Raw genomic sequence first — 20,049 nt, 5'->3', positions numbered from 1 at the left:
ACGCCTGCCCACGTGTGAGCCCAAGGACATGTAAACTCTCTATGGATACACAACACCCCTCCCCCCCATGGTTCAGATTCCCCTAGCACACAAAGTCCTCCAAGTATGCTGGCTTCCGCCATTCCTGATTGGAGTGGCATGGATCCTCAGGCTGGACCGTCGATTCTGGCGCTTCTGTTGGGACTGCAGGGAGCCCAGGGATGGCGTAGGTGCCAACTCTCTGTCTTGCCTGGGTGTCTCCACCGGCTCCGGGGGGGGGGGTAGTGGCATTCTCCACTGTCGGTGCACTCGGTCCGGTTTGGGCTTGAGCACTGGGTGTGCTTTCCTCGTTGCATGGTTCCGGACCCGGCGTCTCGTCCTCACTGTCCTCTGCCATGTGTTCCGCCGGGAGGAGTTGGCTGTGGAGCTGATCAATGTGGTGGCAGAGTAATTGGCTGTCTTCCATTGACACTTTGTAAGACAGGGGGCTGGTTACCCGGGTCACCCTGGCTGGGACCCATGCAGGGCCCCACATGAAGTTCTGGGCATAAATGGGGTCACCCAGGTAGAAGCCACAGGGAGCTTCCTCAGTAGCTGGGGCCACCTGTGCTCCGGCATGCGGTCAGGGTGCAAATGGTCGAGACGGGTGGTGAGCTGTTGGTCCATGAGAAGTTCAGCTGGACAGCGACCGGTGCTAGAGTTCGGAGTCATCCTCTGACCGAAGAGGAAGGCAGACAGGCAGTATTCCCAGTGCCCCAGGGCTAGCCTGCGCAGGGACTCCTTGGTCGTCCTCACCATGCGCTCAGCCTGGCCATTCGTTGCGGGGTGGAAGGGAGTGGAATGGACATGTCTGATAGCATAGTGTCAGCTAATGCTGCCATGCATTGGAATGTTCTGTCTAAGGATGTGTTCTCTCGTCTCCCCCACTCCCTCTCCTTCGCTTTCGCTTATCTTGCAGGTGTCCTTGAGGCTAGAGGCGCTTCTTCCCCAGCTTCCCGCTGGGAACCTAATGGCTGGGTGTTAGGCCGTGCTAAATAATGCTTGCTTATTGGCTTTGTAGTATCAGGGGGTCTCTTTTGAAGGGGGTATATCCCAAAAGCCCCGTGCCTCACCTGCCATTCCTGACACAAGAGTTCATGCTGTCTCAAGTACTTTCTCTCTCAATAAACTGAATCTTCTGAAGACCTGCTGTTGAGTGTGATTGACTGAGAACCCTGACACATAGTAGCTTGTGAATTCCTGGAACTCTGCAGATGTAAAGGCAGTCCTGTTGTCTGTAACTAAGGTGTCCGGCAGACCATGTGTACTGAAAATCCACCATAGTGCGTGGATTGTGGCACAGGACGAAGTGGAGGGGACAGGCACTACCTCTAGCCATTTGGTGAACAAGTCCACCAGGATGTCAGAACCCACAGCTAACAATGAAGTACACGCATTCAGGAACGGTTATACTTTTATTGCAAAGCTATAGATGCAGTAACACAGGCACTGTTAAGAATGGTGGCAACCCATAGAGCCTAATAGGATATAGGGTATTCGTATGCACCCCCTTCCATGTCATGGGCCAATTAGGTACCCTCCCGTGCGCGGGACAAGTTAGGAAACCATTAGCTGGTTAAAGCTGGGAATTAGGAGTCTCTCACGGTACATAGGAGACTTCCAGACAACACAACCTCCTCCTGCACATCTGTAGAGATAAGCGTTTCAGCAAAGGCATAACAGCAGGGATAGGAATGCAATAGCATTTAACGACACAGAATTAACTCCCCGACCCCCATGGCAGCATAGCTGAAATACTGCCCTCTCAAAAATCAGCTCCTCCCAACCATTCCGGGAGGTCTCCTGGTCATTCCGGGAGATGTCCCAGTTTGTCAGGGAACTCCTGAAGGAATTTCCGCAACAGTTCAGGGGCCCGAATATACCCTACTTCCACCCATTCGAGGTGCTGGGGTTTGAAATCCACCCATTCTACCAAATACAGCAATTTCCCCCATTTGATCTTAGAGTCCAGAATCCGTGATATTTCATAATGCTCCTCACCCTCAATCATGATAGGAGGGGGCACCGGTTTCCCTGGACGCCAGGGACAGGAACCCGTATCTCTCTTCAGGAGGCTGAAATGAAACAGAATGCAATTTTCTCAAAATTTTCGAGTCCACGTCAACTGCAACATTGTTGATGATTCTTTTAACTTTAAAGAGACCAATGTATTTCCATCCCAACTTCCGACTAGGCCTCAACATGTTGATATTTTTTTGTAGAAACATACACAGAGTCATCAGGCTGTAGAGCCCAACCCTCCACCCTTCTCTTATCAGCCTGCGCCTTATAGGCTTCTTTGGCAGCTGTCAAAGTCTTACACAGTAGAGGCCAAGAGTCCCGCAATTGTTTACACCATTGAGCAGCATCCCCTGATCCCATGTCCTTATCCCTGTCCAGAAATGGGACGGGTGGGCTGTTATAATCAGGGGGCATCCTTCCCCGCTGTGGGGGCTGATGGAGCATCGGCGGCGAGTGGTGAGCAGCGAAATGGCGATTAGGCGCAACACCAGCGGTGGATCGGACGTCGGCGGAAGGCGGAGCCAGGAGACGCAAAGAACGTAGAGGCGCAGGCACGGCGGAGCCAAAATGGACAGAGTCGGAGCCGCGCCAATGCGAACCACGCGCCGGATGGGCCTGCCGATCACAGCCGACACCGAAGACCACATGAAGGAGAGGAGCCGGAAACCTCGGATACCACTTTAGTGGGTAGCATATGTAGTCTCACCACGTGCATGAGGAACACTTTTGCCAGTGCTTTGGCCGTAGGTAATGAAGTGAATGGGACGAAGTGTGCTTGTTTAGAAAAGAGATCCACAACCACCCAAATTACAGTCATAGATTTGCTGGGTGGTAAGTCAGTTATAAAATCCATCAAGATGACTTCCCAGGGTCAACTCAGGTTCGGAAGTGGGTGCAATAATCCCGGCGGTTTACTCATGGCGCAAATTTGGCATGACTGAACAAACGAGGATAAATCCTTGCGCATATGGGGCCACCAAAACTGCCGTTGGAGCAGTTGCAGGGATTTCACAAAGCCTGAGTGTCTGGATAGTTTGGAGCCATGCACTGCCTGCAACACCTCCCCCCTGAGGGGGAAAGAGGAACGAACATCTTATAACCCCGGTACAAATAGCCATTTTCCCCTAGTTCAAAGTCCCCCTCTGCTTCCATAATGGCTTTATCTCCCTCTGAAAAAATGGAAGCAAATTTACTGTGCCAAGAGTCTTTTCCCCCCTCACCCACCCCTGTAGGTCCCTTTGGCAGCGGTGCAGGGAGTGGAGCAGCCAGGTGAGCCTGTTTGCGCGTCGTCACCACTCTGCCCAACTGTGAGGGCATGAACACTGAGTCCAGGACAACATCCCGTTGGCTCTCGTGTTGGGGAAGGCGGGACAGGGCATTGGCCAATGAGTTAGCAGAACCTGGGAAATGGTGCAGGGTGAATTGAAACTTGGAAAAGAAATCAGCCCATCGGAGTTGTTTGGCATTGAGGCACCAAGGCGTTTTGAGAGTCTCAAGGTTCTTGTGGTCAGTCCATACCTCGAACAGGACCCTCGCCCCCTCCAGCCAATGCCTCCAGGTGGATAGAGCAAGCTTTATCGCCCCCACCTCCTTTTCCCAAACTGACCAGTTACGTTCCGTGTCATTGAATTTCCTGGAAACGTGAGCTTAAGGGTGCAACACACCATCCTCTCCCTCCTGCAATATTGCCCCCCCCATAGCAACATCAGACGCGTCAGTTTGCACGATAAATTTTTCCGTTTCATCGGGGTGGGCAAGCACCGGTTCTGAGGTGACTAAGGCCTTTAGGCGATCCAACGCGTCTTGACACTCATTGCTCCATGGCAGCGTGGCACTCGGTTTTGTAGCCTCCGGGCCCTTCCCCTTAGTTTTTAGGAGATCTGTGAGGGGTAAGCTGACCTGGGCAAAGTTGGGTAAAAAGGTTCTGTAAAAGTTCGCAAAGCCGAGGAAGGATTGGAGCTGTTGTCTGGTTCGGGGTACCTCCCAACCCAACACATCTTGTACCTTCCCCGGGTCCATGCCCAGGCCCCGATCAGATAGCTCAAGAAGTCAATTTGTGTTTTGTAAAATTCACATTTTGATAATTTGGCAAACAGTTTGTGCTTGTGCAACGTGGTTAAGACCTCCCTCACCACATTAGGCACCTCTGGGATTGGGCCCTGCTGTTCCACGCCTCTTACAGCAGGACCAATCCGTTTCCCGCTGGCTCGGGATCTTCTCTGCTGGATTCCGCCTCCCCTTCCTCGCGAGCTGCTTGCAGCATTTTGGCATATTTTGGCTTCCCAGTCACCTTCTTCGCTGGTGTGGCGGGGCGTACTCGGGTTGGTTCACTGGGCCCCTGTTTCACAGGCCCCGAACTGCCGCGATCAGCCGCAAAATGGCCTCGCTCCCCACATTTCAGGCACAGCGCCTGCCTCATGCGCTGCTCCCGGTTTGACTCCACTTGCCGTGGTGCTTTCCCTTTTGTTGGTTGCGGGGTCGGCCGACCCCCTGCCGTCACGATCTCCAGCCGAAGGGTTTGCAGGCGGGTTTTCGCACTCTCTGCCTCTTGCATCCAATCTGGGAGGGATACAGGATCCACTGCTCTCAGGACTGTCTCTCGAATTTCCGGGTTCAGACCCACTCAGTATAGTTCCGCTAACACCGGATCAGGCCAAGATTGTACTTTGGCTGCGTGGAGCTTGAATTCCGATGAGTATTCCCTCACCGATCGTCTACCTTGTTTAAGGGTTCGCAGGAACGCCCTCGCTTTGGGCCCGGCATTCCGGTCTTCGAATTGGGCTCACAACGCCCACATAAACACATCCAGATTAATCAATTCCGGGCCCTGATCATTGTGCAGCCCCACATACCAAGCCGCCGTGGGTTCCCGGAGCCGTGCCACCACCACATCCATGTGGCTGCTGTCGTCTGGGATCAGGTGACCTGACCTCTCCACAAACTTCATCACTCGGACCATGAAGTACGAACGTTCTTCCGGGTTCCCATAGAAGGTGGCTTCGATGAGGTCTTTTGGGCGAGGTATCGCCCGTTCTCTCGGACTGTCCGGATGTGGTGCTGGAACCGGAACATCAGGCGGGCCCGGTTGTGGGACGTCCCCCGGCTGGGGCACCTGATGCGGTGGGGCCAGCGGGACCACTGGCCCTGTGGGGACCACCGGTTGGCCATCCCTCTCCTCTCGGATGGCTTGGATCACCAGCTGTGGTATCGCCTGGATGACCTCCTCCAGAGTCCGCTGCATCTGCCTTCTCTCCCGATCCGCCACCTCCATCCTCTGGGCCAGTTCCAGCCCCTCCTCTGGAGACACACGGCCACTTCTTGGCTTCTTCCTCTCCGTCACCCATGCCCCCAGCAATGGTTCAAACTGGGCCCCAAATGGGGGAAAACCACCCCCCGTAGAAAATCCCCGGTCAAACTGGCTGTCTCTCGGTGGCCCTTCCATGAGCATATAAGTCTCCGCAGTAGAGTCCGGGTGAAACTGGCCCCAGCTGGAAGTTGGTTGGTATCCATGGCTGGGCAGCCGCCTCGGCCCCGTCGGGGTCAGGAACATCAAAGTCGATGTCTCCCACGCCAGTTGCTGTAACCGGTGGAGTCGTAGTCACTGGCACCGTTGACTGGGTCATTGGGTTCCCCCCACCAGTTGTGGCAGGAGTCGGGACTCCCTTGGAGTCGTCCATGTCAGGAATTGGTTTCTCCTCTCCGTCGCTCATCTTGGCTGTGGGGGAAAGATGAGCAGAGATAGAGAATGGAGGATTCTTAACAGAATGTCAGAACCCACAGCTAACAATGAAGTACACGCATTCGGGAACAGTTATACTTTTATTGCAAAGCTATAGATGCAGTAACACAGGCACTGTTAAGAATGGTGGAAACCCATAGAGCCTAATAGGATATAGGGTATTCGTATGCACCCCCCATGTCATGGGCCAATTAGGTACCCTCCCGTGCGCGGGACAAGTTAGGAAACCGTTAGCTGGCTAAAGCTGGGAATTAGGAGTCTCTCACGGTACATAGGAGACTTCCAGACAACACAACCTCCTCCTGCACATCTGTAGAGATAAGTGTTTCAGCAAAGGCATAACAGCAGGGATAGGAATGCAATGGCACTTAACAAGACACAGAATGAACTTCCCAACCCCCATGGCAGCATAGCTGACACAGGATAAAGAAGATCTGCCCCTGGAATGGACCTGTGAAGTCTAAGTGTAACCGGGCCCACAGTTTGTATGAGGACTCCCAAGGCCTGACCAGGGCCCGAGGCAGCTCCAGTCATGATTCCTGACATGTCTGACAGCACTTAACACAGTCCTCAATCTCACCGTCCATGCCGGGCCACCATACGTAACTTTGTGCTAGTGCTTTCATCGTGACGATGCTGGGGTGCGTCTCATATAAGGCTGCTAGTACCCATCGCTGCAGTGGGGTGGGAATGATCGCCCGGCTTCCCCACAACAAACAACCCTTATGGGCAGACAGTTCATCTCGGTGGGAAGAGAATGCTGCAAATTCCGGGCCCACCCGGCTGGTGAGCCACCCCCTCCTCACCCAGTCTTTTTTTTTTAAAACAACTTTGTTTGGATATAACATCAAGTCAACCAATATTACATTTTAGTATCCATCATCTGTTCAACAATAAAACATGTCCAATATCTTTTTACCCTCGTTACATCCTTCCCCCTCCCATTTCCCTCCCCTATACAAGGCTTCCCGCAGTGCTTCGACCTCCTGCGCTTCTTATTTCTAAATTCAATTTCCAGTTAATATTTCTTATATTTCACTAGGTAACACTTATGTCCACTCCATCTTTCTTACTCCTCATTTTCTACAGTCTCCATAATGGTTCTACTTTTAGTAATTATCAAAACTGAATAATGTATCTTTTACGTCTTCATATTTTTCCAAATAGTCTTTTAAATCCTTCCAGTCTCTATAAAAATCCTCCACATCCCGATTATTCAATTTCCTGGTCATTTTATCCATTTCAACTGCAAATAGTAATTTTTTAATCCATTCATCAATTCCCGGTGTTTCTTCTTGTTTCCAACCTTGTGCATAAGCAAGTCTAGCTGTTGTCACCATATACCACATCAAAGTTCTTTTATCTGCCTTAACTTCCTCCATTTTCAGTCCCAAGAGTAACAGTTCTGGTTCTTTTTTAAATGTACATTTCAAAATCTTTTCCATCTCTAAATGGATTTGAGTCCAAAAAGCTCTAGCTTTTTCACATGTCCACCACATATGATAAAAGGAACCTTCCTTTTTCTTACATTTCCAATATTTGTTTGACATATTCTTATTCATATTTGCGAATTTTTTTGGTGTCATGTACCACCTATACATTATCTTGTAACAATTTTCTTTGTAATTAGTACATGTAGATATTTTCAATGCATTTTTCCATAAATATTCCCATGAATCAATAGTCACTTCTGTATTCATATTTATCACCCACTTTATCATTTGTTCTTTAACAGTCTCCCTCCTCACCCAGTCCATGACACGGGATGGTAGGTGATCCGAAGCAGTATGCTGGGTCACCTCAGAGACCTGGATGGGGTGGCCGGGCAGGTCCTCGAGCAACAGGACCTGATGGGTGGGAGCCAGGTTCGGGTCACAGGAAGGCAGAGGAAGGTGGCTTAGAGCGTCGGTGTGGCCCATCACTTTTCCAGGACAGTGGAAGAGCACATACTGGTACCCGGCCAGGAAGATGGACCAGTGGAGCACCCTCAGGGACAACATCTGAGGAGTCTGGCGGTCCGGAGCAAGCAGGCCCAAGTGGGGTAAGTGGTCCATGATGATGGTGAAGGGCCGGCTGTAGAGGTAATCATGGAACTTTTTAATGCCAGCCATGATTGCCAAGGCCTCCTTGTCAATTTGAGCATAGCTGCGCTCAGCTGAAGAGAGAGTCCTGGAGTAATAGGTGACAGGAACCTCACGGCCATCTGGCAGCTGGTGGCCCAGGACCACCCTGACCCCATACAGGGAAGCATCACAAGCAAGGACAACTGGAAGAGACTCAGCAAAGTGTGCCAAGACCTCATTCAAGACAAGACTTGATGGCCTGGAATGCAGAGGCGTGCTTTGGACCCCAAACCCAAGGTGCTCTTTTGTCAAGGAGACAGTGCAGGGGCTCGATGACCACCATTTTGTGGGGCAGGAAGGAGTGGTAAAAATTGAGCAGACCCAAGAAGGCCTGGAGTTCTGCTTTGGACAAAGGGGTAGGTGCATTCACAATGGCGCAAACCTTGCTGGATGTGGGATGGATGCCCTGGGCGTCAACTGCAAACCCCAGGAATTCCACCCGTGGCACCCTGAGAAGACACTTTTTCCGTTTCACCTTTAGGCCGGCAGTCTTGAAGCATTGCAGGACCTCGCGCAGCCTCTCGGTGAAGACCTCTGACGACGGTGCTGTGATCAAAACATCTTCGAAGAAGGGCTGGACCCCAGGTATGCCTTTAAGGAGACAGTCTATCAAGTTTGAAAAATCCCTGGGGCCACACTGACCCCAAACTGTAGCTGGTATACCCGGAATGCTCCCCTGTGTGTCACAATCATTTGGGTGTCTGTGGTGGCATCACCCACCGGGAGCTGTTGATACGCTTAGGCCAGGTCCAATTTCCCAAAGATCTAGGCCCCTACCAGGGAAGCTAACACGTGGCTCACTATGGGGACGGGATAGGTGTGATCCTGTAGGACCTTATTGAGTGTGCACTTATAGTCTGCGCATATCCAGACGTCCCCATTGGGCTTCACTGGGATGACAATCGGAGTTTCTCAGGGGGCATGCGGCACCAGTTCCAGAACCCCCTGGGCTACTAGGCAGTCTAATTCTATGTCTATTTTGGGCCACAAAGCAAACGGAACCCACCTGGCCTTCATGCAGATGGGGTGGATAGCCAGATCAAGGTTGAGGGAGACCAGGGGGATCGTGTAGTGCCCTAGCATACCATCAAATACAGCTGGAAATTCCTTGCAGACATTATTAAAGTCTGCCGGCTGTACATGGTGTACGCCCATCACCTTGAACCCCAAGGCTGCAAACCAGGACAATCCCAGCAAACCGGTGAGTCGACCTTCAACCACCACCAGATCTAACAGTCCATTAAAGTCCTGGAGAGTGTGGCAGGGCAAGCTCAGGCTCGGCAGTGGGAGGGGGTCTGGCATGCCGAGGGACCACCAGTGAGTAGAGAGTGTGTGTGGAGGCAGTCCACAGTCCTGAGAGCAGCAGGGGAGGCAGGGAGGAAGTCAGCCAGCTGCCCGGAGCCGAAGGAGGTTGGCGGGACTGGGCGGGGCCACCACGGCTCAGCATCAAGAGCTTTAAGTGGGGGTGGGGCCTTAACAAGGGAAGGGAGAGGAGAGCCAAGGAAAGGATAAAAAAAGAAGGACAGAGACAGCCGGGGAGGAGGTGACTGGTCTGGTGAGCAGGAGAGCACAGGGAGAGTGTGTCTGACCTAGGGTCTGAATGCAGCCAAGATCCAGGTGGGTGAAGGGGTGAAGTAACCCCTCCAAGATTCCCACATTCTGAGGCCTTCCTTCCTCCTTCCCTTGTCCTTCAACCTGGGTCTGGAGGGCCCTCCCGACCAGCAGTGGACGTGGTACCACTTCAGAGAAGATGCCGGGTAAGGCAGGTTGTTTGAAGCCCGTTTATTCAGGACGGTGACTGGGGGTTTGGCGAATGCGAACGCTGTGGCCACATGAAAGGCTTTGTCTAATGTGAGTTCATCCTGGCTGATGAGTTTCCTGCAGAGTTTTTGCTCTCAGACGCTCCATATGAATTGGTTTAAGAGAGCGTCCTCAAGGTCAGGAAACCCGCAATGAATAGCCAGCTACTGCAGTTGGGCCATGAAGTCGGTGTGTGCTTCGCTGCTCTGTTGTGTCTGTGCAAAGAAGTCCACACACATCGCCATTTTGGTGGGTCATGGGCTTGTGGCACGAAATGGTCTGTGAGGGCCTTGATGAGCTGCTCGTACGTGGATTCCACCAGTGATTTGGGAGCAAAGAGGCCCTGTACCAGGTGAAGCATGGAAATGCCGCATGTGCTGAGCAGGAGTGATTTCTTCTTTTCTGCCTCCACGATGTCCTAGAAGTGGACGAAATACTTCAGTTGTTCGACCCATGCTTCCCAGAGCTCGGGATTAGCTGGGTCGAAAGCAGTGATCTGTCCTGGAGCGGCAGCCATGACCTGAGTAGTGGTGTGAGGTGCGGGGAGCCGGGGCTCAGTGCATGCTGCAGTGCTGGTCGCAGAGTCTGGGGACTTGTGTTGTGGTGCCAGGTTGGTAGCTGGGTCAGGCTCGTTCATCAGGATTCCATCCTCGTTGCCAGTATAATATACTGGGTTCAGATGTGTGTAAGTGATCAGCTCATAGTTTATTGGCAGAACACAAAACAAACTTGCAGGGCCGAAGTCCTGCTTATATCTCCCAAACACACCACACCCCAACCACCCATGATAGGCTATTTACAAGGTGACTAATCACCACAGGTCAGGCGCTAGATCTGAGGTGGCCGATAGGTCCATCCTAGGATCGTCGCCCGCTATTGTGTTGGAACATGAAGCTGCGCTTATACGCCTGACCACATGTGAGCCCAAGCACATGTAAACTCTCTATGGATACACAACAAGGAGATTCTGTGATACGAGAGAGAGAAGTATGGTAGAGTTTTGAAGACAGTCTGTGTGACTCTGAGAGTTATGAAGAGATTCTGTGTGTGAAGTTTGAAGAGAACATAGTCTGTGTGACTATAGAATTCTGAGTCTAATTCTTTGTGAATAAGACCAACAGTTTAGCCTGTGTGACTAAGACAGTTGATTCTATTCAGTGTGAATAAAACAAAAAGACTAGCCTGTGTGGCTATATATATGAGTGTATAAGCCTGTCAGAGTGGAGTTTGGAATTTGAGAGACTGTTTGTGGCACCAAGCTTTGCCAGTTATATTTACAAGATCCTTTCTTCAGCAACTGTTCAAAATAACCAGAAACCTATTTTGTTCTTTATTAAATAAATTGTTTTTGTTTAAACTTATCCCAGAAATTAGTACAGTACTTCCTCAGGGCCACATAGTCCTCTGAAGTTCCCAGACCCCAGATCATTCTACCAAAAGAGAGAGATTTGGATTTTTTAATTCCTGGTGGCAGCAGAAATGTACCAAGTTTATATACACAGAGAGTGTTTAAAGGTAAAACCCATTTCCCGTATAAGCAAGAATGCCACAATCCCTTATAACAGTTTGCAATGGAGGTAATTCACATGTGTTCCTTTCCAAATCAAGTGGAGCATCAGAAATTAGCAATGAAGCGCTGCTAAATGGACTAAATGCCATACAAAACAGGTGGCTGCAGGGAAGAGAAGGCAGTGGCTGAAAATGCCTCTGCTGCTTCTTGCATTACAACAGCCTCTCCGTGGGCAGAAGCTTCATGCACACAGAGAAAGGGAAAGAAAGAGAGAATAGGGTCCAGCCCATTATGTCTAATGCACTTTCCTGATAGAACCACTTTCTCTCACAATGGGCAATGAACATTCTAAGGGACAGATTCAAACTGAAATATGAAAGGCAAATATCAAAGCAGATAGTTTCTCTTTACAATCTAGTATGGAAAAAATATAGGGCATGAGTGGCAGCTCACAGAAATATCAAAGGCTTTTGAATATTGCCATTATTCTGCCGTATTTATGAGTGGACTATCTGCATTTTAAAAAACACCCAGAACAGATTAAACTCACCATATTAACAAATGAACATATTCTACAGAAAGTGACTGAACGGATGGATTATCTTGGCACTGGAGATCAGTGATACATAGAACATAAATGGGAAGAAGAAGAAGAATTAGATTTATACCCCACCTTTCACTTAGAGTTTCCTTCCCTTCCTCTCCCCACAACAGACACCCTGTGAGGTAGGTGGGGCTGAGAGAGCTCTGAGAGAGCTGTGACTGATCCAAGGTCACCCAGCTGGCTGCATGTGGAGGAGTGGGGAATCAAGCCCAGTTCTCCAGATTAGGGTCCACCACTCTTAACCACTACACCACACTGGCTTGGATCCTATGCAGTATTGTCAGTTTTGTAATTGGTGTAAGTTTATTAGAGCCTGAAGTGTATGATCTATTGATGAACAAATGAAACGTCTAAACTTTCAATTGTATCTGAAATCAGCAAGGCAGGTTTGAACATGACTTGGAAAATATATGTTGTTGGAACACATTCTCTTGACCATGTTATCTAGGTCTTGGTATACACACACATTTGACTTTTTTCTGAAATAAAAAGGAAAATGTCATGGGTTTATTATTATTATCTTGGTAGAGAGAGAGATCATATTAAGGGCATCACTAAATCATGCTGTGGAAGTTAAATTGCACATTATACACACATTAACAAGATGAGGAAGTGCAAAACAAAATGTGACATGAGACACTGTCAGAGAAACACTTAATGTCCAGCACTAACACAGCCAGTGCCAGAAAACAATTTATCCCAACCTTTATGTTCTGCATTAGAAGTGTCATATGCCAAGAACAGGGTGGACCAGGCCTGAAGTGCTGTGCAGTAAGCATAATTTTCAAAGCATAACAGGATGCAGCATAACAATTCTCATAAAGTGAGACAGCAAAACAATAGTGCAAATCATTCATTTGGGATGCCCGAACTGTTGCCAGATATTTCTGTATACTAAATGATCTATGTGAAAAGAGGAGTGGATCAGTGGGGTTTGATGCATATGTGCATTGTGATATGGCTATGCAAGCAACCCAGCCAATGTGGTCCACATCAGATATAGAAGAGTATGTCTTACCACTGATTTTGCAAATGCAGATGGGAATATATATCTCTGTTTGCTTTCTGGGTCTACGAATTATTAGAAGACCACTAGTAAGCCATGGACAGGAGATCTCCAGCAGGAATTAAGGACACTGGTGGTACATACCAAGAGAGCCACAGGTATGTGCTACTACTTATAACTGACTTTTAGTTTTTCTTGTTTTTTCTCTATTATCTCCTTTGCTCCACCTACACTTGCTTCAAAAATCAGAATGAGAGGTCTTCTCTGCTAAAGGAAGGCACATGTACAGGCTGCATCAAGTTCTTCTTGTGGCATATGCTTGCAAGGACGAGTATATAAAATATACTTAAATGAAGTGCATTGGAAAGGAGTGGGTTTTTTTTAAAAAAAATTCCAACACAAAATACCAAAAAGGAAAAAGAAATGGAAAAGAAAACAAACAAAGAAGAAGAAGAAGAAGAAGAAGAAGAAGAAGAAGAAGAAGAAGAAGAAGAAGAAGAAGAAGAAGAAGAGATTGGATTTATACCCCACCCTTCACTACCCAAAGGAGTCTCAGAGCGGCTTACAATCTCCTTCCCCTTCCCCTTCCCCTCCCCACAACAGACACCCTGTGAGGTAGGCAGGGCTGAGAGAGCTCTTGACAGAAACTGCTCTTTTTCAAGGACAGCTGTGCCAGAGCTTGTGACGGGTCCAAGGTCACATCAGCAGGTGCAAATGGAGGAGTGGGGAATCAAACCTGGTTCTCCCAGATTAGAGTCCGCACACTTAACCACTACACCAAACTGGTATACAAATAAACAAACAACAACATACACAAACCAACCACATTGAAACCACTCCCCAAACACATCGGAACTCTACCTTTCCCATAAGTTTAGCAAGAGTCAATAAAAGAAATCATTTCAGCAAGTGAACTACATATGTAAAAAATACAGGGAACATTCATGTTATATAATTCTCCAGCCATTTATAAACACTTGACCAAGATTTAAAGAAAATAGATTCTTCTCTTCCTCGTAATTTCAAAGTTATCTAGTTCAATAACTTCCATATAAAATCTTTATAAAATCTTGCTTTGAAAGTACCTTTTCCTGTTTCCACATTTTTGCGAAAGTTATTCTTGCAACAGTTAATATTTGTACAGTTTGATACTTATCTAACTTTTGTAGATTGTCGGGCAAAATATTTCCGGTACCAATGGTACTTGTTTGCCTATTATTTGTGTAAGAATATCATATATCTCATGCCAGTATCTTTTAGTTTTTTCTAAAACGACCCTCCCTTTTTCCTACACTTTCAGCAGTTATTAGGTAGGAAAGGAGTGTTGTTATGCAATATTCTTTGTGCTGCCTTTCTACAGGATTGGTTGCTACATCAGAAACAGAGATCGGAATCACAAAGATGGAAAATGTTAAGCAGCCCTTCATATATATACACGCAAGGCACTTCTGTGACTGATAAACTGGTTCTTTAGTTATGATAACAGACACGATTGAGACATCAGTTCACCATTGGGGGAGTGTAGTACAGGCAACTAGCAAGCAAAAGAAGCTGTTAGGGTGGGAAGGACAGTGAGAAATCCCCCAAGCCGCAGCGCTTCTGTGCAGGCCTGGGGGATCCGGCGGCGGGGCTCTCTGGGCCTCCCCCTGGCCGCAGCGCTTCAGCATGGGGAGCTGGGGGCGGGGTTTGCTGCCAGCACCATTTGTGCGAGCGCTCCAGCCCCAAAAGGCCCCTGGTTTTACTTCTGGTTGTATTTGTGGTTGCATTCATTACTTTAAAGCTTTGCCATTTTGATCTGCATTTTGCTGTGTGTCTGAGTGCTAGTAAATCAACATTTTCAAATCAGTTGGTCTCTGTTACTCTTTCTCTTAGGAATATTGTGCAGGAATAAAACCTACATATACACTGACAAAAGCTAATTTCCCCCTCTCTGTGTTCAGTTCGGGTAACAGGCAGACATGGTGGCACAAATGCTGCATCGCAAGGACTCAGGAACCCAATAGAAAAAACAAAAATATTAGACTAGCATTTAGTTTCTGGTCATATTCTAGTGTCACCATCCTCCTGACTCCAAGCCGTGTCCACAAAGTTCCTCTTATCTCTCAAAATACTAATTAACTCTTCCCTGACATGATCTGCACCTCTGACTGTGAGCCACCTACTGCTTAAACTAGAGGATTTGGCTTTAAGCTGGTTTTAGTCCTATTGACTAATTGGAATGTACTGATTTAAATATAATACTCTGTGACTGAATTCTGGATTAGACCACAGGCCATTTATGCCACCACAGTAGTGCGTTTTCCAGCAATGTGGCTGAGAGGTGTGGGCTGTGTCTACTTCCAGATTTCATGATACTAAAGTCTGTTCATGCAATTGTATTTAAAGGAGGGATCTCATAGAGAGAAAAACAGGTAGCTTACAAGCATGAACCAGCCCAATGTGTTATTCTATAAATGCAATCCTAAAATGACTAACACCCTTCTAAATCCTTAAAATCAATGGGCTTAGAAAGGTGTAACATTGCTTAACATTGGCCCCGGTCACACGGCAAAGTTGCCGCGGGAGAGACATGGATGGTGGGTGGATTATTTGGGCGCGCTCACACCCCAACATCTGGGAAGTGGAGCGCACCCATGGCTTACCGCCGACAATGCGCGTTAAAAAACTAGTACCTCCAAGGTACTAGTAAATGTTTGCCACGGGCTGCCTCCAGACGCCCGTGGTGTGATTGCACTGGCACGCGGCATTTCCCTCCGGTCCCTCGTTTACCCGCCGGCGCCGAGGGAAGGTGTGCCGCCGGCGCGTCTGATCGTGTAATTGCGGATCAAACTGCGCCGGGGCAATTAGGCACACCTCCCCCCCGCGATATCCGGCCCGTGTGACCGGGGCCATTGTTCTGTAACAGTGCCATCCTAAGCAGAGTTAACCCCTCCTAAGACTTTTCAGTTGGAAGGGTGTAACTGTGTAATGTTGTACTGCAAACCTCTTATTAATCCAATCCCCATAGACTGCTTTGTATTTGCTAAACTGCTGATTAGCCACATATTTTGCACCTGCAGTCAACTTTCATGTACAACCTATGAAAAACTATGACACCTGCCAGAGCAATTGTTTCCCACTCACAACTATCCATTAAGTAATAAACACAATTCGGGAACTGCAGTGAAATTTGAAATTTAGGGGAAATCCCTCTTTTCCCACCTACCCAAGTTTGAACTTGTCAGTTGTACTGATATGCAGCAAGTTTACTTTCATCTCCATACCACAATGAGCATATTATAGTATTAGTGCAACTGTCAACAAACCTCTCAACTCCCTGCTTGCTGTTAAACTTGCTGGATGACCTTGGACCAGGGGTTCTCTCTCAACCTAACCTATCTCACAAGTTTGTTGAGATATATGGTCAGTCTCTGCCTCTACTCTTGGAAGCCTTTTCAAAAAAGCATCCTTAAGTCCCAATGTAATTTCTACTATCTTTGTGCATGGTTAGTGTATAAAGACTTTCACCAATCTCCCTGGGCAAATGAATTGGAAGTCTCTCAACAATTTTTAAACACTGGACCATCTGAAAACACTTATTAAATGTTTGCTTTAGTGTTAACAGAAATTATGAAGTCCTTGCAACTGAGACCAAGGAAATCAGGATTCAAAACACACTGTGTATTTTATTCTGTCAAGGAAAAATGTACAACCTGCTATTCTCTCTTCCAAACTGCATGTGTTAAGAGGTTTGAACTTTTCATGCAGAATGTCAGACATGACTTTGCTGAGTCCAAGATACATCAGTGACTTGGACACACTGTTCTTATTAATAAAGAAAAATAGGTTCTACTACAGTGTGTGTGAGTTTTGTAATAGTAGAGCTGCCATGGATACCAAGCTTATAACGAGGGCTGGAAAAAAAGAAAGTAAGAATCAAGGGTTATCAATGTATCTAATGTGGATGGGATCTAGGAATCGGAATTGGGGGCCATGGACAAGCCACATAGATTTTTCTACAAATGCAATAAAAGCCCTAGGTTTGCAGAAAAATCTGAAATATAAAAAAATTGTGGGTTAATCCCCCCAAAGATAGAAGCAGCACCTGTGGCTTTAATAAATGATTGTCAGTGGCTGTTGCTAACTAACCACAACTATACTGCCAGCCTTTAAGCCTTGGTTTATGTCAGCAAAAGGCAAGGGGAGGCACAGGGCCTTTCCAAGGTTATTTAGGGCTGAAGTTGATGCTAAAGTAGTAAGTGGAAAACAAATGGAATACTAAACTGTGTTGCACCCAAACAGCAAAAATTGCTTTCAAGAGTAATTTTAATTTCATTTTGAAAATTGTCAATCAGTTTTGAAATATACTTTGCATATTCTTTTCAGCACCACAGCTGTGCTATGGAAACACAGCAGAGGAGAGAAAGGACCTAGTCATTAGAGAAACTGACAAAGAGACACATCATTAAATGAGTATCGATATTCATAGACCACAGAAACAAATTGTTCTGATTTCATATTGCTGAGTCCCTCTAGTGGCATAAGCGTTTATAGCCCTTCAGTTGAATAGTACTGTTTTGTTTTCTGAAAAGTCGGCAGCATCAAACCTATATAGGGATCTGGGCTCAGACTTTTACAAATAATGATTCTAACTGGTACAGGTATATTGTTTTGTGACATGGTAGTGCACATATCCAATGGAAGGCAAGAAGATACAGATAGAATTCACCACCATAGCTGGATTAATGAAGGTATGTAAGGAGCAACGTAATACCCTGGACAACCAATGAGGGATTTTTACACAAAGTCATCATGAGTAAGTAGTGAAGGCTGCTGAAAGCACTGATCTTTGCTTTTTCTAATAAAGCATATCTCTCTCTCTCTCTCTCTCTCTCTCTCTCTCTCTCTCTCTCTCTCTCTCTCATGCATGCAAACAGAGAATCTTGGCTGACTATGGATTTTTAGGAGACAGAAATCAGAAGCAGCAGAAGCAACATGACATTCACAAGAGAATCAGCCATCCTCTGGATACCACAGCTGTAAGTACAGTTTTTGTTTTGACAGGTCTCTAAAACTGCATGCTTAGAAAGTTTGGGGGGGGGATTGTGGTACTCAATGAAAGGACTGCATTTTCTCAAAAGTCAAAAGCCAGCCGTGTCAAGGCTCAATGCTTGTGATTTTTCTTTTGCAGATGAATTCATGATGGGGTAGCCATGATATACATTCTTCATTCTAAGCGATAAAAAATAAATGTGTGTATATGTATGTGTGCGTGTCATTGGTAGTTATTTCCTAACCCAACTCCAGCATTGAAATTGCGGAGAAGAAAGATGATGAATCCAGAGAACTTAAGCTCCCAGAGCTTGCTTTCAGCGATCCATAGCAACACTAGCAATCTGTTCTTGGGGCTCCAGCTTGTCCAGTTCTTCAAGCCTTTCATCATTCCTTGCTATTGCTTAGTGGTTTTTGTTGGCATCATTGGGAATTACCTCCTCATTTATGTGATCTGCAAGACCAAGAAGATGCACAATGTCACTAACTTCCTGGTAGGCAACCTGGCATTCTCTGACATGCTTATGTGTGCCACTTGTGTGCCCCTGACGCTGGCATATGCCTTTGAGCCTAGAGGGTGGGTCTATGGGCGCTTCATGTGCTACTTTGTGTTCCTGATGCAGCCGGTCACAGTGTTTGTATCTGTCTTTACCTTGACTGTCATTGCTGTGGACAGATACTATGCCATGGTGTATCCACTCCGGAGGAGGCTCACGATACAGATCTGCATCTATACTTTGGCTGGTATTTGGTTGCTGAGTTGCATGCTAGCTGCCCCAGCTTTGGTCCACACGTACCACACTGAATTCCCAGAATTGGACTTTGCTATCTGCGAAGAGTTTTGGTTCCATATGAAGAGAGACCACTTAGCCTACGCCTATAGCACCCTCATCCTCACTTACGTACTGCCCTTAATGGTCATCTCTGTTTCCTACCTGAGGATCTCTGTCAAGCTGAAAAACCGAGTTGTCCCTGGAAATGTCACCCAGAGCCAAGCGGAGTGTGACAGAGCCAGAAGGAGGAAGACCTTCCGCCTCCTGGTCTTGGTAGTGGTGGCCTTTGGAGTTTGTTGGCTGCCATTGTACATCTTTAATGTCATAAAGGACATCGATATTAACCTGATAGACAAACAATATTTTAACCTCATTCAGCTCATTTGTCACTGGTTCGCTATGATGTCTGCTTGCACCAATGCCTTCCTTTATGCCTGGCTGCATGACAGCTTCAGGGGGGAACTAAAGAAAATGTTTGCTTGGAGGAAGAAAAAGACAGAGCCTGCCCCAAACTGTATTGTGGCTAGTGTGGTGTTGTAAGTATGACTTGTTCCAATTGCACTGTTGCCTCTCCGGTTTTAAAGTCTCACTATGCTGTAACTAACAAGTGAGTATTTTGGGGAGGAATGGGATGCTAATGAAATGTAAAATGTGAAAGATGAAATTGCCAATTTTCCAGCCAGAATAAAGTCTATGAATGACGGCTTTCTGCATACATTTTTTTAAAAAACTGTGTAAAGAATATACCATTTGCAAAAGAAATGTACAAATGAGTGCTCCTGAGACTGCAATCAAAGGGAATGAAGAGCTGGTTCTAGAATGATGTGAGGCAAGGCACTGACCTTGGGCAGAAGATTTGGGGAAGGGGTAGCCTCCAACTCCATTGTCACCTTGTCTCACCCCCTGCCCAGGAACTGGAGCAGCTAACACTCCTTCCCTCGTGTTTTCACAACACATCTTTAAACACAGCATAGCAAGCCATGCCTATATCCAGTGGGGCTCCCTGAACTCCTGTGCCTAGAATCTCACAAGAGATCAGGTTGTCCTATTGGGTGTGCATGGTTTGAACACATGATGATCCCTTACCCTGAGTCAGACCATTGGTCTCTCAAGGCAGCAGTATCTCTGGCATACACATCACCTCCTACTTGAGCCTTCTAACTGGCGGTGGAGAGGACTGAACCTGGAGCCATCTGCATGCAAAGCAGCGTCATGGCCCCACCCGCACCCCTTGTTGCACTGCATTGAAAGACCTCTGGGGCAGTGAGGAGGAAAGGAACGTCAGCTGCTTTGGAAAGAGCTGGTGAGCCATGGCAAGAGGCAGTAAAGTGCGAGGTGGCAGCCTCAGTCAGTACCTCATATAATATGGCCACTGAGGGGAAAGGAGAGGGCAGTGTGGGTATATTAAGAAGCAACCAGGGTA

At 47.5% G+C, this 20,049-nt stretch overlaps 1 protein-coding gene across 1 annotated transcript; it reads left to right on the top strand.

Annotated features, from left to right (window-relative positions):
* Positions 1-8,273: 8,273 nt before the first annotated feature.
* Positions 8,274-19,166, top strand: LOC107117009 (prolactin-releasing peptide receptor-like). Its single transcript, XM_015419041.1, has 2 exons — positions 8,274-8,487; positions 18,109-19,166. The coding sequence occupies exons 1-2, from the start codon at positions 8,274-8,276 to the stop codon at positions 19,164-19,166; spliced, it is 1,272 nt and encodes a 423-aa protein (XP_015274527.1).
* The last annotated feature ends 883 nt before the right edge of the window (positions 19,167-20,049 follow it).

The sequence above is a fragment of the Gekko japonicus genome, unplaced genomic scaffold, assembly GCF_001447785.1.
Source record: "Gekko japonicus isolate JY-2015 unplaced genomic scaffold, Gekko_japonicus_V1.1 scaffold4890, whole genome shotgun sequence".
Lineage (NCBI taxonomy): Eukaryota > Metazoa > Chordata > Lepidosauria > Squamata > Gekkonidae > Gekko > Gekko japonicus.
This window is presented reverse-complemented; position numbering and strand designations above follow the sequence as displayed.